Source organism: Orycteropus afer, unplaced genomic scaffold (genome assembly GCF_000298275.1).
Source record: "Orycteropus afer afer isolate SDZICR_OR568_19922 unplaced genomic scaffold, OryAfe1.0 scaffold00384, whole genome shotgun sequence".
In the NCBI taxonomy this organism is placed as follows: domain Eukaryota; kingdom Metazoa; phylum Chordata; class Mammalia; order Tubulidentata; family Orycteropodidae; genus Orycteropus; species Orycteropus afer.
The window spans coordinates 1,043,181-1,067,622 of record NW_006921971.1 but is presented as its reverse complement, the minus strand read 5'-3'; the positions used below and the strand labels follow the sequence as shown (position 1 = coordinate 1,067,622).

General features: G+C 49.6%; 1 protein-coding gene across 1 annotated transcript in view; it reads right to left on the bottom strand.

Annotated features, from left to right (window-relative positions):
* Positions 1 to 5,633: 5,633 nt before the first annotated feature.
* Positions 5,634 to 24,442, bottom strand: part of SPART (spartin) — a 24,030-nt gene continuing 5,221 nt past the window's right edge. Inside the window, exons 3-8 of the mRNA XM_042782599.1 lie at positions 22,556 to 22,723; positions 19,766 to 19,889; positions 10,906 to 11,100; positions 9,266 to 9,424; positions 9,097 to 9,187; positions 5,634 to 5,919 (exon numbers count right to left, since the gene is read on the bottom strand). Coding sequence (XP_042638533.1) covers positions 5,634 to 5,919; positions 9,097 to 9,187; positions 9,266 to 9,424; positions 10,906 to 11,100; positions 19,766 to 19,889; positions 22,556 to 22,723 — 1,023 coding nt within the window. The remainder of the gene's footprint in view (positions 5,920 to 9,096; positions 9,188 to 9,265; positions 9,425 to 10,905; positions 11,101 to 19,765; positions 19,890 to 22,555; positions 22,724 to 24,442) is intronic.

Sequence of the window (24,442 nt, the reverse complement as noted above, 5' to 3'; positions counted from 1 at the left end):
CCTTCCCTGTCCCACTCTGCACCTATGGCCTCATGGGGAGTTCCTTATGATCAGTTGACTGAGGAAGAGAAAACTTGTGCTTGGTTTACGGACGGTTCTGTGTGATATGCAGGCACCACTCGAAAGTGGACAGCAGCGGCACTGCAGCCCCTTTCTGGGACTTCCTTGGATGACACTGGTGAAGGGAAATGCTCCCAATGGGCATGACTCTGAGCTGTGCACCTGGTTGTTCATGTTGCTCTGAAGGAGATGGTCAGATGTAGGACTGCATACTGATTCACAGGCTGTGGTCAATGGTCTGGTTGGTCAGGAACTTGGAAGGAATATGACTGCAAAACTGGTGACAAAGAGGTGTGTGGATAGACCTGTCTGAATGGCCAAAGAATGATGATATTTGCGTCTCAAGTGAATGCTCACCAAAGGGTGACCTCGGCAGAGGAGGATTTAATGATCACACGGCTCGGATGATGAGTTTTGTAGAAACCAGTTAGGCTCTTTCCCCTATCACTCCTGTCCATTGCTCAATGGGCTCATGAATAAGTGGTCATGGTGGCATGGATGCTGGCTCAATAACACGGACTTCCAATTACCAAGGCTGACTTGGCTACAGCCACTGCTGAGTGCCCATTCTGCCAGCAGCAGAGACCAACTCAATATGGAACCATTCTTTGGGGTCAACAGCCAGCAATCTGGTGGCAGGGTGATTACATTGGACCACTTTGATCATGGAAAGGACAGCGTTTTGTAGTTATTGAAATAGATACTTATTCTGGATATGGATTCGCCTTCCCTGCACACAACGCTTCTGCCAAAACTACCATCCATGGACTAACAGAATGCTTAATCCACCATCATGGTATCCCACACAGCATTGCTTCAGATCAAGGGACTCACTTCACAGCAAACAAAGTGTGGCAATGGGCCTATGCTATGGAATTCACTGGTCTTACCAGGCTCCCCATTTTCTGAAGGAGCTGGCTTGATAGAACGATGGAATGGCCTACTGAAAACACAATTACAGTGCCAGCTAGGTGGCAATACCTTGAAGGTTTGGTGCAATGTTCTCCAGGAGGCTGTATATGTTCTAAACCAGTGTCCACTATATGGTTCTGTTTCTCAATAGCCAGGATTCATGGGTCCAGGAACCAAGGGGTGGAAACAGGAGTGGTACCACTCACTATTACCCCTACTGACCCACTCAAAAAAAATTTGCTTCCTGTCCCTGCTACCCTGTGCTCTGCAGGTCCGGAGACCTTAGTCCCAAAGGGAGAACCACTCCCATCTGGAGACACAGTACTGATTGCATTGACCTGGAAATTAAGAATGCCACCCAGCCATCTTGGCTTCCTTGTGTCTCTGGATCAACAGACAAAGAAGGGCATTACTATACTACCTGGTGTGATAGATCATGATTTCCAAGGGGGAACTGGATTGACATTACATAATGGAGGTAAAGCAGAGTATGTCTGGGATACAGGAGATTCTTTAGGACATCTCTTGGCACTACCATTGTGATGAAAATCAATGGAAAAGTATAGCAACCCATTTCTGATATGACTACTAATGACGCAGACCCTTCAGCAATGAAGGTTTGGGTCACCCCCCCAGGCAAAGACCATGACCAGCTGAGGTGCTTGCTGAGGGCAAGGGAAACATGGAGTGGGTGGTGGAAGAAGGTAGTTACGACTAGCTAGTTAGGACTCTGTGACTTAACTCTCTGAGAGTCAGGGCTTTGTGACCAGTTGTAGAGACAAAGACTGTAATTATTATGGGTATTTCTTCTTTGTTGTTTGTGTACTCTGTGTATGTGTATACATCTTTTTTACCTTCCTTCCCTTATTCCATTGTTGTTGTTGTTATGTTGTTATGTGCCGTCGAGTCAAACCCGACTCATAGCGACCCCTCCTTGGGTTTTCGAGGCAGTATCACTACGGAAGTAGGATTGCCCAACCTTCCTTCCGAGGTGTGGCTGGTGGGTTTGAACCGCCAGCCGTCTGGTTAGCAGGCAAGTGTCTTAGCCACTATGCTACCAGAGCTCCCTATTCCATTACTTATCATGAAATGTAAGATGTACACAGGGCTAGTCTGCAGTCACATCATATTAGGTGCAAGCACAGATTTCAACTCAGGGACTTTGTATGGGTTGAGAAGATGTGCACAGCTGTCAAGCTGACAAGAGGTGAACTGTGATGGTTACAGTTAAGTATCAACTCGGCTAGGTCATGACCCTCAGTGGTTGGGCTGCTGTTATGTAATCATCATGCTCCACTCTGTGATCTGCCATGAGCAGCCAATCAGTGGAAAGGGGAGTGTCCATGGGGGCATGGCCTGCATCCAATATATAAGCATGTTCTGTCAAGGCTTGTCCTCTCTCCATCCTGCACCTGACTTGTCACCGTCTGACCTATTCTTGAGACGTGAGCCAGCAGCCTGCCACCAGACCTGCAGATTTTGGGTTTGTGAGTTCCTGCAACCATGTGAGTAAGGAGATGCCTCCGGTCTGCCAACTGACCCACAGATTTGGGACGTGGCAGCCTCCAAAACCGTGTGAACCATTTCCTTGAAATAGATTCCTCTGTATCTTTACATAGATCCTTCAGCGGCTTTGTTTCTCTGGAGAACCCAGTCTAAGACTGAATTTCTTTATTCAGCCTATGCCCAAAGCATAGGGTGGAGGGAATTGGCCGTCCTGCCTTACCAGATTGCAGGACTGCTGTGAAGGTATTGTAATTACAACAGTGAATAAAGAAATGATTGACGGAAATGAATATAGACAGACCCACACACACACAGAAATCTGATACACAGAGAAAGCTGTGGATGACTCCAGAAAACAACTCAATAAACAGAGGGTGGATAACTGATTATCTATGACAGAAAAAAATCAGATTCTTGTATCTCATGTGCACATAAATGTACACACAAGTAGAAATAAATTCTCAATGAACTGAACACTTAAATATAAGAAGCAAAAGTCTACAGTCACCAGCATTGTACAACACAAAAAAATGAACGATGAATACACGTGGAAATGATCAATTTCATTCGAGTCCAGGAAAATGCAAATTAAGACTACAATGAGACACCATCACACAAACACACACTATAGTGGAGAAAAGAAATCCCTTAAAGTACCAAATGTTGTTGGGGACACTCTCAAGGGCCATCGTGCTGAGGAGTGTCATTATTTTGGAAAACAACTTGGGAGTATGTGCAAAGTTCAACACTAATAAAGCCTACGGGCTGAAAGTCCAAACCGATGTGTAAAATCTTGTGCACACGTATGTGTGCCAGGGACATATTCATGATCTTCACGGGCCTGCTCTTTGTATCAACAATTAAAGATCGAATGTCAGTGGACAGGAAGATGGACACATAAAATGTAACATACTCCCTGTGGAGTGCTGTACAGCAGTTTAATAAAGGATACATGCAAACCCAAGAACGAATTTTAAAGATAATGCAAGTTGAGTAAGACCTCATAGTAAGAGACCATAAACTTTAAAACAAGACACATGGAGGATGACAGAGAGCAGAGGATGAAGACAGAAGCGGTGGGGAGGGGCCAGGAGGGAAGACAGGCCGGCCCACTCTTGCATGAGCACTTGGTAACTTTCTAGGTCCTTAGGCAGGTGCTGAGTTTCTTGGTGCTATATTTTATTACTTTTCATGCCGGAGATGCTATATAATCTAATTTTTTATGTGTAGCAATTATTACATAATAGTTAACAACTTCTTTACAAGCACCTTATCTCATAGTGACTCAGTGGAACTGTGGGAAAAACTCATTTGCTTAAAGGCAGGGCAAAAAAACCTTCTCTGCAAAGCAGGGCCAAATACAAAATATCGTAGACCTGTGGGCACACGGTCTGTGTCCCTAGATCCCTGCGTGGCCACTGTCCTGGAGAGCAGCCCATGCAGCAAGGAAGGGACACGGCTGTGCCTCAGTCAAGTTTCCTTGACAAAACCAGGCAGCCAGCCGCATGTGGCCTGTGGCGCGTAGTTCACTGACCCTGGCGGAAGGTGACTTTCGTCTTCACTATCCGCCATTCCATTTCTAAAACTTGCACAAGGCAGGCCACTAACTGGAAGCTATTTATCAACTCAATTTTATTCCAATTTTAACAACTGGTACACTTTCCTTGGCTTTAGAGAACAAAATCCCACCGTCAAGTGGATTCTGACTCATTGTGTACCTAGAGGGCAGAGGACAGAGTGGAACTGGCCCACAGGGTTTCCTAGGCTGTCAATCTTTATGGGAGCTGACTGCCTCATTTTTCTCCTGCAGAGCAATTGGCGGTTTTGAACCACCAACCTTTTGGTTAGCAGCCAAATGTCACCAGAGCTCCTTGCCTTAGGAAAAGGCTCTAACAATTCAATGTGTTCCCAAAATACTAGCCCATGAATACACTTGGAGGCCTTGTAATTCAGAGACAGTTTTTATTCACAAAGTGCACTCTTTCCGTTAGTTTCAAAGAAAGTCCAATAAATTAGACATTGAGAAATGGTTAGAACAGAGCACAGCTGTGAAAACCAGGAGTGATGATTTCAAGCTGTGGGCAAGACAACAGCGTCACCAGGCCTTCACGTCCATCACTGCAGCTTCACTGCAGCTTACAGGTCTAGGGACACCCGTGTCCTGCCATGGTTGGAACGACGATGCCCATACGCTGTGGATTATAGGTCTAGGGACACCCCCGCCTCCTCCCATGGTGTGAACCACGATGCCCGTAGACTTATGAATACAATCCTTCCTTCTGAATAATTTGTGGACTTTCCACTGAATAAAACTGCAATGCCTGACTCCAAAAGTAAAAATGTATTTAGCCACCAAGACACTCAATTCACTTTCTATTTCAGTGTTTACAAAGTTCCAGACTTTTGGAAAAACCTACAGAAGTGGACCTGGTAAAATGATTTGTTCAGATACTTGATGGTTTGTTTCTGTCCAATCAAACCAGTAACAACCACTTGGAAGTTGCATATGATACCAATCAGAGCCCAACAATTCCCTAGACTCCTGATAAATCAGGACCCAGGGTCTTGAAAACCCACCTCGATTCCTCTGCTGTGAGACACCCTGTTCACTGAGGGAGGGAGGTTGCTGGGGGCCGTCAGACTCAGGGCCGCCCCCTGGCCACATGTCCCTGCAGTGACCGACTTCCCCAATGTGAGCCCAATTCCTTTAGCTTACACACTGAACCTTCTGACAGGAAAGAACCTAAAAAATAAACGCCACAATTAGTGTAAACGGGGAGCCGCTATCCGAAGCCGCTGCTTTCCAGCAGAAAGTAACCAAGGCCACTCAGCCGAGTGTACGACAGCCCCGAGGCCCTGTGCTTTCTCACAGACGGCAGGCACACACAGAGGTGGACGTGAGCTTTACTGAGGTTTATGGTACACGTGTCATCAGTGTTACTTTGATTGCAAAAATAGTCGAGCCACCTTCAGGGCAGGAAACTTACTGCGAGCAGAAGCGCACTAGCTAACGGCCGGGGCACGGATTCCCTGCCGCGGGCGGACCCCAGTCACCAAGGCGCGGGCACGGCCCCGGGCGCGGCTCCTCAGCGGGCTCCCCGGCTGCTTGGGCCCGACGGCCTGCGCCGTGAGGCCCCGGGAGCTGCCGCGGCGCCTCACTTCTCTCTATTCTCCGACCTCTTCTCCGGCTCCTTCTGCACCCCGGCCTCGGGCTGCTCCGGCGTCTGCGCCGTCGTGGTCGCGCCGGCGGCTCCTTCCGGGTTCTTGCCCTGTGAGCGATCGGGGATCTGATACTCCTCCAGGATGGTGTGGCCCGTCTGCTTCGCCGTCCGCTTCACCATCGCTTTGAGGCCGATGTTGTCAATGTTATAGGCGGTTAGGCCCACGTTCACGGCGGAGTCCACGGCGTCGTGCGTGGCGGCTCCCGCACTGTGGCCGTACCTTCAGAAGAGAGGGGAGAGAGGTCACCGGGATGATGACTATAAGTGCGGCTCTTTACCTGGAAATACGTAATCACGGGATTCCTGCAGGCAGCGCTGAGGCTCCCATTGGGTGCAATCCCGGAGCCACTGCACTGGGCTAAGCTTCCATCCTGCCCCCCTCAGCAGGAACAAGGTGGGACGGTCAGCTCTGGTGAGCTGAGATCAACACTGTATGACTGACGATAAAGGTTAACTGTCAACTACAACAAAGCTGTTAATCCCTCGTGACTTCATCCTTTCCTCCTGGAAACAAAAACCACTGCCGCGGAGTCCATTCTGACCCACAGTGCCCCTAGAGGACAGAGTGGAACTGCCCACAGGGTCTCCCAGGCTGTCAGTCTTCACAGAAGCAAAGCCCAAAACACACCCACTGCCGTGGAGTCCATTCTGACCCACAGCGCCCCTAGAGGACTGAGTGGAACTGCACCATAGGGTCTCCGAGGCTGTCAGTCTTCACAGAAGCAAAGCCCAAAACACACCCACTGCCGTGGAGTCCATTCTGACCCACAGCGCCCCTAGAGGACAGAGTGGAACTGCCCACAGGGTCTCCCAGGCTGTCGTCTTCATGGAAGCAAAGCCCAAACCACACCCACTGCCGTGGAGTCCATTCTGACTCACAGCGCCCCTAGAGGACAGAGTGGAACTGCCCCATGGGGTCTCCTAGGCTGGCACTCTTTACGGGAGCTGTCACAGCCTTCTCCAGTGGAGTGCCTGGTGGGTTTGAATCGCTGACTTTTCAGTTAGCAGCCAGGTCTAGGGCTCTCTATGTTGTCGTTGTGTGCCATCGAGTCGGCCCCGACTCATAGCGACCCCTCCTTGGGTTTCCGAGGCAGTATCACTACAGAAGTAGGATTGCCCAACCTTCCTTCCGAGGAGTGGCTGGTGGGTTTGAACCGTGAGCCATCTGGTTAGCAGGCAACTGTCTTAGCCACTATGCTACCAGAGCTCCCAGGGCTCTCTATAGGAGGTCTCATTAGAGAGTGCAGGGCACAGACTCCAGGGCCACCGTAGAGGGCCTCAGATTCCACCGAGCGTCCTCCTGAGGGAGGCTGGTCAGTCTCCTCAGGGGCCGAATCTGAACGTCTTTAGGCCAAGGCCCTCCCACGACTCCTCTCCTCCACACACAGGCCCTGCTGTGGCTCCCAGGCCAGCCAGCTCTCACCGGCCTCAAGATGCCCAGGCTGGCCGCACCGCCGCACGTGCTCGCCCCAGGCGTCCATGGGGCCAAGCTGTTACCTTCTCGTGCCCCCCCCCCACGGCCAGTCCTCCCCTCAACTGTCCCTTCTTCTGTGACACGGGTCACGGGTCGCCCTCTACACACTTGTTGGGTGCCATCAGGTCAAGACTCCCTCACAGTGACCCCAGGGCCGAGAACCACCCCACAGGGTTCTGTAACGTCCGTGGGAGCAGACAGCAGGCCTCTCTCCGATGGGGCCGCTGGCGGGTCAACAGCCGAGCGCTGACCCACGCTGCACTGGCAGCACTCCCTTCATTCCACGCCCACTGTGTGTGTGTCCCGAGTCCAGAATGCGTTCCCCCCTGCTGTTTGTCTAGGCTCTGGCCCGCGTCTGTCACCAGGTTAGAAGCCCATCCTAGAGGACCTCTCTCCTTTGCTCGTTGGTGGTGCACTGGGTCAGTGCTTGGCAATTCGAATCCCCAGCCCACTCGGCGGGTGGAAGATGAGGCCGTCTGCTTCTGTGAAGATTACAGCCTGGGGAACCCTGTGGGCTATTCCGTCCTGGCCCACTGGGCCACTGTGAGCTGGAATCAGCATGACAGTAAAGGTCTGTACCATGGGTGGGCGGTGCAGTGGTTAGGGCCTCAGCTGCTGACCAAAAGGCTGGAATCAGTTACAACAATTGGTTGTGTTTTTATACTTTTTGAAAGGTAATTTTAATTACAGCCTGTTAAGCTAGATTTTATATAATCAGTAACATCACTAACTGAAGAACAATTAAAAAAGAATGTGAACTATACTATAAATAAGTCTGTGGGATTCAGTCTCCTGGAGACATCTTGTCCCACGGGGGGCACCGAACCAGAGCCCAGGAACCCCGTGGGGCAGGTTGTACTCTATCATATGGGGCACTGAACCAGAGCCCAGGAACCCCTGTGGGGTAGAGTCACACGGGGTAATCGTATCAGAGCCTAGGAACCCCATGGGGTAGGCTGTGCTCTGTCACGCAGGGTTAAGGTGAGTCAGCGTCAACTACTCAGCAATGACCGCAACATGAGAAACTCTAGACATTGTTTCCCACTAAACTCACTGATTTTTTTTTTAACTTTCTATTGTGATCTGGGTGAAAAGCTGACAGAGCCAACCTGTAGTCCATTCAGCAGTTCAGGTTACTACCTGCAGTCCCCACAACGTAGCAGCTCTCCTTCCGCGGCCGCCCTGTGGCCATCCTTTGCCCTGTATCCTTCCTGCCCCTGCCGCGTGCCTCCCTCCCTGTGCGGGTGCCCCCTCACCTCCCGCGGCCTCCCCCCATCCCCATGCGGGTGCCGCCCCCCTCACCTCCTGCGGCCTCTCCCCCTCCCTGGGCAGGTACTCCCCTTCTCATCTCCAGGAGCTGGCTCTTCTAAGGAGTGCACCTCCCTGGTGTACGGGTTCAGCTCTTAGGCCGACTAGCTGGCTGAGAGTTAAGCCACAGGACTGAGCTCAATTCTGGCTGAAGGGAGCCTGTGGCCCGTGGGCTCGGGGCTTTCACCGGTCGCCGGCACACCTGCCGAACTAAGCCACAGGACTGAGCTCAATTCTAGGCCTGAAGGGTGCGTAGGGGGCCTGTCTTGGGGGTTTCCCCAGGCTTTAGCAACCAGCAGACTGTCTTTTTCACGTTTTTGACTTTTGTTCCCCATTTCTCTCCCACTCTGTCCAGGACTCCTGTTTTGATCCCTTTCCGTGTGGCTGGCAGCCACTGAACCTATTTGCACTAATGGTGAACGGTATTCATGACACTCAGTTAACACAAAGCCTAGTCACAGTTACTCTATCATTTTACCAAAAACATCGCTCTTCTTGTTTAAGAAAAAGGGTGAAAGAAAATGTTTCATCGGATGCTCAATAAACGAAAATAACCACAAGTTCTTTCCAGTGCTTGGATTATGGCACATGCTAGAGGAGAGGTGTGGGCCTTACTTGTGTCTGACCGTCTGCACCGTCTCCGCCGACACGTTGTTCACGATGCACTTGGCTGCACATTCCAGGCCCTGCCAGACGGTGGAGAACCCTGCAAAGCGACACACAGTAAGTCAAATGAGTGCCCGCACAAGGCGCTCCCCGTCTACTCTCGGGCCCCGTCTGTCACCTTGAACGCTGCTCGCTGCTACCACCAGGGCGCCGTCCAGCGGGGACTTCCCGTCTTTGTCTTTTTTAAGAGACTCGGGAACGAGTTTGCTTCCATGCTTCTTGACGTGTGGAGCGAGTTCTCTTCCAACGCAAGTCGCTACGGTGCAGACCCCGTCAACTAACAGAACCAGAAAAAACAGACCAGTTAGGGAAAAAATACCCTCTTCCCTCAATGTTACCAACCCCGTACAAAATCCTTACATGTGTGCCCAGGGGGCCGGCTGCACACGCATGTCTAGGGGGCCAAGTCACACATGTGGGCCTAGAAGGAGCATTGCACACGTGTCTAGGAGGCCAGGTCGCACATGTGTGTGGGGGCCCAGGACGCACATGTGTGTCTAGGGGTCTGGGTTGCATGTGTCTAGGGGGCTGGGTGACCAGCTCCTATGAAGCTCCTCCCACAGCTTTGCTGCAGAGCGGACAGCCCCTGCCCTGGCCACTGCACACACGCTGCAAGCCCAGTGTCAGGCCCCAGCGGGAGCGGGTGACTCTCTCACAGCACTGGTCAGTCCCACGGAAGCAGGAGCAGGCCTCAGGGCACAGACAGAAGATTCAGAAGAACGTGGAGGACCAAAGAAAGCCGAGCCAAGCCACGCCTGGGCCACCTCAGTGAACCCAGTGTCACCCCCACGGAGCTGCTGCAGACAGCGAAGGCAGGCTGAGCGTCAGAGGGCGGGTGGCGGCCACAGCCCGCAGGGAGTCACGCCCAGCCCTGCCTTCCCACACTCAACTCACACGCAGGGGGCCAGCTCCTTCAAAGGCGCCCCGGGCAGCAGGGGCCCAGCCGCTAAGCACGCAGCTGCTACCTGTGAGGTTAGTGGTTCAAGCCCCCCCAGCAGCTCTGTGGGAGAAGAACCTGGCGACTGGCTCCCTAACGATGACAACCAGGAAACGCGGAGGCCCACCCACTTCCTCAGGGGATCGGCGTGTGGAAATCACCCCCACAGTGCTCAACAACCGGAAGAACGCGCCACATGCTCCGAGGGGTGCTGCCAATGACGCGCCACACCCGCAGACGGGTTCAGGAACGGGAGGGCATTCTGGTGGCACTTTCCCAAGGTCCGGGTCCTGCTAATGACGCGCCACACCCCACAGACGGGTTCAGGAACGGGAGGGCGTTCCGGTGGCCCTTTTCCGAGGCCCAGGTCCTGCCAGTAACGTGCCACACCCGCAGACGGGTTCAGGAACGGGAGTGCGTTCCGGTGGCACTTTCCCAAGGTCCGGGTCCTGCTAATGACGCACCACACCCTGCAGACGGGTTCAGGAATGGGAGGGCGTTCCAGTGGCCCTTTTCCGAGGCCCAGGTCCTGCCAACACATCCCAATGGCCCTTCAGCCTGTGCCTCTCAACTCCCACGGCGACAGAGCCCGACCCAGGGCGTATAAACCAACGTTGCCGGTCAGCGTCCGGCGAGGTGCCTGGTGCCTGCAACCCTGCACCATGCACGAGCTCCACATGGTGGGGACGGGCACGCGGCTGCTCCATGGGCCCCAGTGGGAGAAGCGAGGCGAGGCTGCTAAGGGTTGTGGGCCATGCGAGCGAGCACTGAGATGAGCGGCGGGTCCCGAGCTCCCTCCTAAGTGAACGGGTTCACGTTACCCAGGAACTGACTGACTTTCGCCGCGCCTCCGGTCGCCTGCTTTGCTATGTGCAGCCCCTTGGTCACGGCGGGGCTGACCTCCACCGGCTTCTCTTCCGGCTGAATCCGCTCTCGCAGCTTGGACGCGCCCTTCTGGATGGCTTTGCCAGTAAATTCAGCTCCTTTGACTAAACCCCAACTCACCCAGGAAGCACCTTTGAAAGGAAAAGGCAAATCACACGAAATTAGAGCTGATGACCTTTGAACTCTTTAACAAATGACATCTAAGGGGGGGACACCCCAAAACAAGGAGAGTGACGTTCAGATCCCACACATGCTGCAGACTTTCAGGACAGCTCTGCCCCAGTGCTGTGAATGAACGACAGGCCTGTGTCAGCACAGATCACACGCTACTCCCCGGCAGAGGTCAGCGGCGCTCTGGGCCTGCGGGCACCTCCATCCCTCACTCCCCACAGGACTTACGTCAGGGCCTATTGGGTTTGGGTGGCATTTTAACAGTGTTTGGCTGCAGGTCCCAGGCTTTTTCTTTGCTTTTTTCTGATTTTGCCTTAGTCAGGCCCCACTTTCCCCCAGGAAACCCTGAGACAGGCAAAAAGGACAGTGGCAAACTGGAAACCAAGGGCCTAGCGTCTCAATGCCCGCCCACAGCTGCTGCTTCCTCAGGTTCCAGGCAGGCGGCGGGAAGGCCTGCTGCTCCATACCCCGCAAACCCAAAGCCCAGATCTCAGCACTGTCAGCTTGTACAGAAACCCAAATGAGAAAGGCACGTGAACGCTTGGCACTCATGACAGGACAGTATAATCAGAAAAGAGAAAGGTCTAGAAGGCTGAGCTGCTTCCCATGACGGTGGCTGCTTTCAGCCTGAGAGTAAGCAGAGGACACCAAGGGAAGCAGGATAGCATTAACCTCCCCGGGAAACGAAAAGGTTCTGAGACAATGGGACGTGGGAGCACAGCAGACAGGAGATGGGAGAGGTGACAAAAGACACAGGAAGTACCCACCCAAACCCTGTCAACCACTTGACTAGAAAAGAAATCGAGAAAGATGAGGCCATCTGCTTCTGTGAAGACTGACAGCCTTGGAGACCCTGTGGTGCAGTTCCACTCTGTCCTCTAGGGGCGCTGTGGGTCAGAATGGACTCCACGGCAGTGGGTGTGGTTTGGGCTTTGCTTCTGTGAAGATTGACAGCCTTGGAGACCCTGTGGGACAGTTCCACTCTGTCCTCTAGGGGCGCTGTCAGAATGGACTCCATTGCACCCATAACCACCTCTTCCAGCAGAGCAGCTATGTGGCGTCTGGGAAGTGAAGAGGCCAAAGACTTGGTGGTGGTATTTTCCAAAAGCAGGATTCCCCACTGCAGGCATTTCCTGGAATGGCTGTCAGCATCCTCCCCCCACTAACCGTGTGGTGGGTTTACGTCCAGCAGGCTCTCCTACCCTGGTGCCCTTCAGCATGGCTGTGCCCTCCTCCTCCCACTGACTGGGGGTCTGTGTCCTGCTGAATCCGGGCTGCTCTGTGACCTGCTTGTGACCAGCAGGCAGATGCTGGATGACTCCCAAAGCTCCATCAGAAAAGGTCCTGAGCCAGCTTCTGCCTGTTTGCTGAGCCGCCCACACTGCGGCTCACAGACGACCTGACGGCAGCCAAACTGTGACGAAGCCCAGCCCCACGGAGAGGCTATGTGTGGCACGCTCTGTTGGCAGGCCTGGGGGTTGAGCTGGCAGCTGCAGACATGTGCGGGAGGAACCTTCAGGGGACCCCAGCCCCCGCCGTGGAGCAAGTGGACCAGACACTGCACAGCTCCTGCCAAGGCTCCTTTCCGGGTACCTGACCCAGAACCCTGAACACAAGCATGGCTGCTGTGCCTGGGGTGGTAAACCTACCAGCAAGAGTACATATAACACGCTTATTACAGAATGCGCAGAAAGAAAAAACGGGGAAAATGGCCTGTCAATGTAGTTATCCACAGGTGTGTGGCTGACGGGCAAGTCTCCTGACTACGGACCTCCTAACAGCAACATCAACTGCCCAGATGCAAGTTCACGTTGAAGCAAAAGAAAATTAAAACAAGTCCATGAGAGCCAAAATGACCTGAAATATATCCCACCTGAACTTAGAGGCCATGTGAGGAACAGATTTGACAGAGAAGTCCAGAGGAGGTGTGGGATGACACGAGGAATAAAGAAAGCAAAAGGTCATTAAAAAGACAGGAAAAGAAGAAAAGATCAAAATGATGCCAGAGAGACTCAGAAATTTGATCATGAACAGAGGGGAGCTAAAGCAAATGGACGAAATGATGAAATAAAACAGCTGAACAGAAGACTTCAAAGGACAGCTTGAGAAGACAAAATAAGGTATTATAATGAATGTGCAGACCTGGAGTTAGAAAATAAAGAACAAACTCAGCATTCCTCAAGCAGAAAGAAATGAAGAAAAATTTTAAGCCTTGAGTTGCAATACTGAAAGGTTCTATGGACAAAATACTGAATGATGCAGGAAACATCAAAAGAAGATGGAAGCAATACACAGCTACTGTACCCAAAAGACCTGGTCGATGGCCATCCATCTCAGGAGGTGGCATAGGATCAAGAACCAAGGCACTGAAGGAAGAAGTCAAAGCTGCACTGAAGCAATCAGTGAAAAACAAGGCTCCTGGAGTTGACAGAACACTCACTGAGACGTTTCAACAAACAGGTGCTGTGCTGGAGGCACTGACTCGGTTATGCCAAGAGGTTTGGACACAGCAACCTGGGCAACTGACTAGAAGAGATCCACATCTGTACCCATTCTGAAGAAAGGTGATCCCACAGAATGTGGAAATGATCGAACAAAAGCATTAATATCACACACACGTCAAATTTTGCTGGAATAATTCAGAAACAGTTACAGCAGGGCATAGACAGGGAATTTGCAGAATTTCACACTGGATTCAGGAGAGGATGTGGAATGAGGGCTATCAGTGCTGATGCCAGCTGGACCTGGGCTGACAGCAGAGAATAGAAGAAAGCTGCCTACACCTGGGTCTTATCGACCATGCGAAGATATTTGACTGAGTGGATCATAACACATTATGGGTAACATTGGGAGGAATGAGAATTCTAGAACAGTTAATCGTGCTCATGAGGAACCTGTACATAGACCAGGAGGCTGTCGTTGGAACAGATCAAGGGGATACTGCCTGGTTTAAACTCAGGAAGGGAGTGCATCAGGGTTGCAGCCTTCCATCATACATATTCAGTCTGTGTGCTGAGCAAATAATCTGAGAAGCTGGACTATATGAAGAAGGGTGTGGCACCAGGTTTAGAGGAAGGTTTATTAACAACTGGCGATACGCAAATGACGCAGCCTTGCTTGCTGAAAGTGAAGAGGACTTGAAGCACTTACTGATGACGATCAAAGACTACGTCTGCAGTGTGGATTACACCTCAACATAAAGAACAAAAATCTCTGTAAGTGGACCAATAAGCAGCATCATGATAAAGGAGGACAAAAATGGAAGTTGTCAAGGATTTCATTTTATTTGGCTCCACAATCAATGCCAATGGAAGCCGCAGTCAGGAAGTCCGATGACATACTGCACCGGGCCAACCTCCTTCAAGGGCTGATTTTAACTCTCTCAACTGTTAAAGAGCAAAGATGTCACTCTGAAGACTAAGGTGCACCTCACCTCCCACACTGTCTTTTCAATCACCTCATACGCATGTGAAAAGCGGGGCAGTGAATCAGGAAGATGCAGAATAACCGATATATTTGACCGGTGGTGCTGGCCAAGAACACTGAAAATACGGACTGCCAAGAACACCGAAAATACGGACTGCCAAGAACACCGAGAATACGGACTGCCAAGAACACCGAGAATACGGACCTGCCAAGAACACCGAGAATACGGACCTGCCAAGAACACCGAGAATACGGACCTGCCAAGAACACCGAAAATATGGACTGCCGAGAACACCGAAAATACGGACTGCCGAGAACACTGAAAATACGGACCTGCCAAGAACACTGAAAATACGGACTGCTAGAAAATGAACCCATCATTCATCTGTCAGTTTGTCACACTGTGGTGGTTTGCATGTCACTGTGAGGCTACAGGCTGTGCCACCGGTATTTCAAATACCAGCAGGGTCACCCTTGGTGGACAGGTTGTAGCAGGGCTTCCAGACTAAGACAGACTTGGAAGAAGGAAGGGGCCATCCACTTCACAAAGAATTGGCCAGTGAAAACCTCATGAATAGCAGTGAAACACTGTCTATTACTGGAAAACTTTACGAATAGCCCTGGAACATGGTCTGATATAATGCCAGAAAATTAGCCCGTCAGGTCAGAAAGCGCTCAAAGTATGACTGAAGAGCAGCTTCCTCAGAACAGAGGTGACATTGATGACATGGATGGGGTGAAGCTTTCAGGACCCCGTTTGCTGATGGACGTGACTCAAGAGGAGAAGAAACAGCTGCAAACATCCATTAATAATCCGAACAGGGAATGTATGAAGTATGAATCAAGGAAAATTGGAAGTTGTTATAAATGAAAAGAGAACACGTAAAGACTGATATCCTAGGCATTAGTGGGCTGAAATGGAGTGTTTTGGGCCATTTCAAATCAGACGTTCATAAAATCTGCTATGCCGGGAATGACAGATTGAAGAGGAAGGCCGTGGCATTCATCATCACAAAGGATTTACCAAGATGTATCCTAAAGTAAAATGCTGTAGTGATACGATAATATCCATACACTTACAAGGAAGACTAGTTACTACTGCTAGTATTCAAATTCACGCACCAAACACCAAAGTCAAAGATGAGGAAATGGATAATTTCCTGCAGTCTGAAATCAACCAAACATTCAATCAGGACGTGTTATCACTGGTAATTGGAATGGAAAAGATGGAAACAAAGAAGAACAATGGTAGTTGGTAAATTTGGCCTTGGTGAAAGAAATAATGCCGGAGACCTCATGATAGAATTTTGCAAGACCAATGACTTATTCATAGCAAATACCTTTTTTCAACAATATAAATGGCGGCTATATACACGGACTTCACCAGATGGAGTACACAGGAATCAGATCAACAACATCTGTGGCAAGAAGAGAAGCTCAGAATCTTCAGCCAAAACCAGGCCAGGAGCTGACCATGGAAAGACCATCAACTGCTCATATGCAAGTTCAACTTGAAGTTGAGGACAATTAAAACAAGTCCATGAGAGCCAAAATATGACCTTGATTATATCCCTCCTGATTTTGTTGTTGTTATGTGTCGTCGAGTCAGCCCTGACTCATAGAGACCCCTCCTTGGGTTTCTGAGGCAGTATCACTACGGAAGTAGGACTGCGTGGCTGGTGGGTTTGAACTGCCAGCCTTCTGGTTAGCAGTCAAGTGCCTTAGCCACTATGCTACCAGAGCTCCCAACAACAACTCCTGATTTTAGAGACCATCTAAAGAACAGATTTGATGCATTGGACACCAGTGACTGAAAACCAGAGGAGTTGTGGGATGACATGAAGAACATCATCCATGAAGAAAGGAAAAGATCATTAAAAAGACAGGAAAGGAAGAAAGACCAAAAAGGATGTCAGAAGAGACTCTGAAACTTGTCCTTGAATGGAGAGTAGCTAAAGCAAATGGAAGAAATGACAAGATAAAAGAGCTGAACAGAAGATTTTAAAGCTGCTGAACGAGTGGACAAAGGCAATTATTATAATGAAGTGTGCAAAGACCTGGAGTTAGAAAACCAAAAGGGAAGAATATGCTTGGCATTTCTCACGCTGAAAGAACTGAAAAAAATTTCAGCCTTGAGTTGCAATACTGAAAGATTCTATGGGGAAAATATTGAATGATGCAGGAAACATCAAAAGAAGATGGAAGGAATACAGAGTCCCTGTACCAAAAAGAATTGGTTGACGTTCATTCATTTCAGAAGGCTGCGTATAATCAAGAACCAATGGTACTGAAGGAAGAAGTTGAAGCTACCCTGAAGGAATTGGTGAAGAACAAGGTTCCAGGTATTGAGGGAATATCCACTGAGCCGTTTCAACAAACGGATGCCGCACTGGAGGCACTCACTCGGCTATGCCAAGAGATTTGGAAGACAGCTAGCTACCTCGCCAACTGACTGGAAGTGATGCGTATTTCTACCCATTCCAATGAAAGGTGATCGAACAGAATGTGGAAATTATCAACAAGATCATTAATATCACATGCATATAAAATCATGCTGAAGAGAATTCAAAAATAGTCGCAGCAGTACATTAACAGGCAACTTCCAGAAATGCAAGCTGGAGTCAGAAGAGGACCTGGAACAAGAGATAGCATTTGATTGTGTAGATCATAACAAATTATGGATAACACTGAGAAGAACGGGAATTCCAGAACACTTAATTGTGCTCATGAGGAACTTGTACACAGACCAGGAGCCTGTCATTCAAACAGAACAAGGGGATACTGCATGGTTTAAAATCAGGAAGGGAATGTGTCAGGGTTGTATCCTTTCACCATACTCATTCAATCTGTATGCTGAGTGAATAATCCGTGAAGCTGGACTATATGAAGAAGAACGTGGCATCAGGATTGGAGGAAGACTCGTTAACAACCTGTGATACGCAGATGACACAACTTAGCTTGCAGAAAGTGAGGATGACTTGAAGCACTTACTGATGAAGATCAAAGACTACAGTCTGCAGTATGGATTACACCTCCACATAAGGAAAACAAAAATCCTCACAAGGGGATCAACAAGCAGTGTCACAATAAATGGAGAGAAGACTGAAGTTGTCAAAGGCTTCATATCACTTGGTTCCACAATGAAAACCAATGGAAGCAGCAGTCAAGACATCAGATGACATATTGCATCAGGCAAGTCTGCTGCAGAAGACCTCTTTCAAGTGAAGAAGAGCAAATATGTCTCTTTGAAGATTAAGGGGCACCTGACCCAAGCCACTGGAGCTCTGGTGGTGTAGGACCTAAGGCATCTGACTGCTAACCAGAAGGCTGGCAGTTCAAACCCACCAGCCACTCCTCGGAAGGAAGGTTGGGGAATCTACTTCTGTAGAGATAGTGCCTGGGAAACCCAAGGAGGGGTCGCTATGAGTTGGAGTCAACTCAACAGCAGTGTGTTTGGTCTGGTTAGTTAATCCAACCCATGGTATTTTCAATTGCCTCAAATGCATATGAGAACTGGACAATGAATAAGGAAGACTGAAGAAGAGTTGATGTTTTTGAGTTGTGGTATTGGCAAAGAACACCGAAAGTACCATATGCACTGTTGTTGAGTTGGATCCGACTCATAGCGACCCTTCCTTGGGTTTCCCTAGCAGTTATCACTACGACATAGATTGCCTAACCTTCCTTCTGAGGAATGGCTGATGGTTTGGACTACCAGCCTTCTGGTTAGCAGTCAAATGCCTTAGGCACTACGCCACCAGGTCTCCTCAAAAGTACCATGGACTGCCAAAAGAACTAACAAATCTGTCTGGAAGAAGTGCAGCCAGAATGCTCCTTTGGTCACGTTGTCAAGAGGATTCCCTGGAGAAGGATGTAATGCTTGTTACAGTGTGGGGGGGTCAACAAAAACGGAGAAGACGGATTGACACGGTGGCTGCAGTGATGGGCTCAGTCTAGCACGGATTGTGAGGCTGGCAAGGACCGGGCAGTGTTTCCTTCTGTTGTACACGGGGTTGCTATGAGTCGGAGCTAACTCGACGGCACCTACCAACAGCAGGAGAATGAACAAATCTGTCCTGGAGGAAGTACAGGCAGAATGCTCTGTAGAAGTGAGGACGGTGTTCACCTCGTGTGCTTTGGGAATGTTCTCACGAGGGACCAGGCCCTGGAGGTGGACACTGTTCCCGGTGAAGTAGACAGTAAGGGAAAAGGGGCAGGACCGTCCAATGAGACAGGACAGCTGAGCTGAAGGTCAAGGGGCTTTCACATAGTCCCTAGAGCCTGGCACTCTGACTTTGGACTTAGAGCCTCCAAACTGTAAAAGAATAAACTCCTGTTTGTTCAAGCATCCCATTTGTGGTATATTCTTATCAGAGTGGTACAAGGGAACCAGAACACGTTTCACCACCAATTCTCCCAAGAGTGAAACATGGAGTAACAGGCATTTACCTACATAACAATACGGGATATTCTAAGATCCTGTGGCTTCTATTTTTAAGTATTTCTAAACTGCTTACTTAGAATGAAAATAAAAACTATTATCTAAGTACTGCATTCTCTGCGAAAAAAGCGTGTGCTATATGGTTTTTGCCAATCGCAGATCCCCTCACACGTTATTTACGGGGATGTGTCACTTGTGACAAACACAGTGTACCCTGATGAAGGGCCCTTTACTGGGGTTCAAGAAAGTTACGAAGGTTTCACAACATGGGAAAAATGAACATTCACATGATACCTGACAGAATGTTCCGGCAGAAAGGTTTCATGTTGTAGGGCGAGTGACTGTTCCTGACAGGATGTTCCGGTAAAAAGGTTTCATGTTGTAGGGCGAGTGACTGTTCCTGACAGGATGTTCCGGTAAAAAGGTTTCATGTTTTAGGGTGAGTGACTGTTACTGACAGGATGTTCCGGTAAAAAGGTTTCATGATGTAGGGTGAGTGACTGTTCCTGACAGGATGTTCCGGTAGAAAGTTTTCATACTGTAGAGAGTGACTGTCCCTGACGGAATGTTTTGGTAGAAAGGTTTCATGCTGTAGGGAATGACTATCTCTGACAAAATGTTCTGGTAGAAAAGTTTCATACCATAGGGAGTGACTGTCCCTGACAAAATGTTCCGGTAGAAAATTTCATGTTGTAGGGAGTGACCATCCCTGACAGAGAAAGGTTTCATACCATAGGGAGTGACCGCCCGTGACGTACCTGACAGAATGTTCTGAGCCACCTTCTCACTCCACTCAGGGATCTCTTTTGCCTTTTCTTCTGAAACTGGCTCGTAGGGGACGATGTGACTCAGGTTAATCTCACCACTTGACACGTCTTTAACCTAAACAATAAAAATGTTTCAACATGTAAAAATAGTCAAGTACCGAAATGGGGAAGGGAACTGGAAGCCAAACAATACAAGAGACCAATGATGAAAATCTCTTGAGGTGACCTGGTACCTAGGGCCTGGCAGACTTCTAACGTGGAGCGCAGACCACAGCTGCTACGTGGCGGAAGGCTGTTCTGGTCGCACGTGAGCACCACGATCAAGTCAAGTAAGATTTAAACAGTAACATTCCTCCAGCGCAGCATTCATCACATCACATTTAGAACGACTAGACTCTGAACTCCTTCAGACGGTTATTGTCTCTGGATACTGTGTGCACCTGGCACTCAGGACAATGAAAGTGTATCTGGTAAATGGCCGACCTGGCAGGATGGGCAGAGCCAAGTCAATGCGTTTTGACAGAAATCAAGTAAAAGCCTCACTTGAAGCAAGAATGAACATGCAAACACTGAACACGCTGTATCTCGTTTAACACAGATACCCACACTTTTCTAGTTTCACAGCTGCTGGGAGCTGGGACCATCATTCAATCTCTGAGGGCCAATGCATGCTGTGATAGTTGGAGCTGTGTGTCAACTTGGCTGGACCATAATTTTGTGTGGTTTAAGCAACTGTGATGTGGGTTATTCCCATGATGAGATCGGATGTATGTTTTGAGCAGCCAATCCGTTGAAAGGGAGTTTCCCTAGGGGTGTGGTCTGCTTCCAGTTTATTTATTGACATCCTGGGAAAAAAAGACACTCTTCTGTGGATCAGGATTCTGTTGTGCTGCCTACAACTATCTGCGGGCAAACAATCCACCATTCGGCCTGGAGATCTTGGATTCGTCATTCGTTGGAGTCAACGGCCAGTACACTGCCTGCCAACCTTGAGCTCGTCAGCCCCTGCAGCTGCAAGAGTCGGGAAAAGCCTCCAGCTGGACGTTTGATCCAGGAACTTGGAACTTGCCAGCTTCTGTAAGTGTGTAAGCCAGTTCCCCAAGATAAATTTGTCTTTCTCTCTCTCTCTCTAAGCTTTACTGGTTTTTTTTCTCTAGAGAACGCAGCCTAACACACATCTTGAATTTAGGGGCAGGCTAAGCCAACCTTCTGCAGTACGCAGTTACACATGGGAGCCCTTTTATGCCTGTTGTATCTCCTTCCATGCCTTTTGAACTTGTTTTCTTGTGCACTGACTTTTTAAAGACAATCTTTGAAGGTAAAAGCTGTTTCTGGGATCATTTCAGACCTGCCACGCCCTCATCAAGCTGGTCTCAGATGTTCAACATAAAGCAGTGTGACACTCCGCAAGGCAGGAGAGGTTTTAGGCGGTATTTGTTGGGGACCAAGAAAAAGACCCCGAAAGAAAATGACTGCAAGGCACATGTTCTAATTACAGTGAAGAGATGCCACGGCCTCTCTTGTGACTGAGTGTTTGCTTTAAGAGATGGCAAGGTCTCCATCCCTGTTAAATACTTAATTGGCAAAACATCAAAGTATTAAAAGTAGATGTTATTCTCCATGTTTTTTATCTTATTGGGATGTTTCATACTTTGCATCACTGTGTCCTAGTAAACATTTATCGTTTTACACTCCTTATTCCTGAGGAGGCTTCTGTGATTGTTTTAATGACCACCTGTTGTCCTTGAGCACGTAGAGGAGTAAAACTTTAGCTCTGGAGAGAATAAGCTGATTGTATGACTTCCAAAACTAATGATGTAATCATGTACAAACATATAAATGAAGTAGAACAAAGGCATCAGGGGTCACTCTCGCAGAACATGCAGGGCGTCTACCTGGCCCCGTAACTTAATAAATAATAATAAAGAAAACCATTAATCCTTTCACGTCACTTCATTTCATGACCTGTGAGGCTCTGCCGGATGCAGCAGGTACTCACTAATTCCAAAGATAATTGCTTACCGTTAGGGATACAAGAAGGAGCCAGAGTCAACTGCTCAGAACTTGACTCCCACACCGTGTTGTTTCCTTCCTTCACATGTTTGCTTGTGTTACTACTTCTGTCCAGAATCAGCCAGCGTGCTCTTCATGTAGCTGACTCTTCTTCCTTCGAGACTCATCTCAGCCACAATGAACACTGGGGTCTCCTTCCTGCTTCCTGCACGCCCCACGCAGCCCTGTGAGCCTAGCCTACGGCTGCTATCCAGTGATCGCTCCAAGCAGAGGCTATCTCTTTGCCAACGTGTACTCCCCACGACAGTGTAATTTCCTTCAGATGAAACGTTTACACGCTTCCCTGTATACTCAGAACCTAAGACACAAACAAACCACTAAAAACACTTTTCAAACACCTAATCTCCATCCTATTGCCCTTCTGTGAGCAAAACAAGAAACTAAGTAAAAATGGCAGTATATAATACATGGATGAGAGAGGGCACACCTAGTTCCAAGCTCCTGCTGTGTTACAAGAAGGTGAAGAACACAAAACAGATAAAGAAAAAAGTTTACGTATCATTAATGCAAATACGATGATCTCTCAAATAGTTGGGGGAAAAAATACCCTCTTGCTCAGAGCACAGAACAGCTGCTGAATATCACAGCAGACTCTCGCGCTTCTTTCCAGTGGTCCCTGTGCCTGTGCAGGACGCTCAGGCATGAATGAAGTTGGTGACCGGCGCCATGAGAACACACCAACCCCCACCCCCCTGCTCCTCCACTTGCCTGCTTCCCACGCTTTCCTTTGTGACGTGCGTCCTTAGTGTCTGGGTCCGGTGGGGGACCCAGTGGTCTCCCACCTGTACCTGAGGCTTTCCCCGACTGCTCAGAGGGATGCCTCGTTCTTCCAGGGATCTGGAACTCATCTTCTCCCTCGGCCCTGATCCAGTTGGCCTAGGAAGTAAAGGAGTCCGCTTAGCTCAGAGCAGCAGAGTCGCAGATGATCATCTTCTAAGCAGTGGCCCACCACGCATGAGCCCGAAGATATACCGGTTCACACCACGCACCACGCCCTAAGAAACACCAATTCACACCAAACAGTGGGACCTAAGACACATCGGTTCGCACCACCCACCAGGGCCCAGGATACACCTATTCACAGCACATACCAGGCCGTAAGAAACACCAGTTCACACCACACACCAGGCCCTAAGACACCAGTCCTAAGACACAGTGGTTCACACCACGTACCAGGCCCTAAGACATACCGGTTCACACCACACAGTAGGCCCTAAGACACATCGGTTCACACCATCCACCAGGGCCCAGGATACACCTATTCACAGCACGTACCAGGCCCAAAGACACACCAGTTCATACCACACATCAGGCCCTAAGACACACTGGTTCACACCACGCACCAGGCCCTAAGACACACCGGTTCACACCACAGTGTAGGCCCTAAGACACATCAGTTCACACCACCCACCAGGGCCCAGGATACACCTATTCACAGCACGTACCAGGCCCTAAGACACACCAGTTCACACCACACACCAGGCCTTAAGACACACCGGTTCATACCACGTACCAGGCCCTAAGACACGCCAGTTCACACCATGCACCAGGCCCTAAGACACGCTGGTTCACACCATACACCAGGCTCTAAGACACACTGGTTCACACCATACACCAGGCCTAAGACACACTGGTTCACACCATACACCAGGCCCTAAGTCACACCTGTTCACACCACACACCAGGCCCTAAGTCACACCTGTTCACACCACACACCAGGCCCTAAGTCACACCAGTTCACACCATGCACCAGGCCCTAAGACACACCGATTCATACCATACACCAGGTCCTAAGTCACACCGGTTCACACCATGCACCAGGCCCTAAGACACACTGGTTCACACCATGCAGCAGGCCCTAAGACACACCGGTTCATACCATACATGAGGCCCCAAGAACACCCTGGGTTATGTACAAATTCTGTTTCTGTGTCTTTAAGAATTTGTATGACAGAACAGGTGCATATGTTTCTTATTTAGCCTCACTTCACTGCAAGAAAAGACTCGAAGCATTTTGATGATTTAAAAGCTGCACGTGCACAGGTGAAGGTGACCGTGATAGAGACTTTGTTCTGAGTGGGGCCGGTGCAGTGTTTCAAAGTGAGGGGAGAGCCACAGCTCACTGCAGAGCAGGGAGGACATGCTCCGAAGCAGGGGTCTGCAACCTGGACAGTCTGTCTAGTCCCTACAGCCTAACACTGAGATGACTCTCGGACCTTCACTTAGGTGGGGATCTGCTCCCATCAAAAGGATTTAAATGTGGGAATAGATTCACAGTGTAGTCTCCTTGCTGAAGGAACAGGAATCAGTCTGTCAACATGCAACTCAAAGGACTCTATGCTGCAAAACCCCTTCTGACTTCCTTCTTGCACGCTGATGGCACTGTGGTTAAACCATTGGACTGCTTACTAAAAGGGACAGTGGTTCAAACCCACCAGCTGCTCTCCAGGAGAAAGATGAGGCAGTCTGCTTCTGTGAAGACAGATAGCCTGGGAGACCCTGTGGTGCAGTTCCACTCTGTCCTCTAGGGGCGCTGTGGGTCAGAATGGACTCCACGGCAGTGGGTGTGGTTTGGGCTCTGCTTCTGTGAAGACT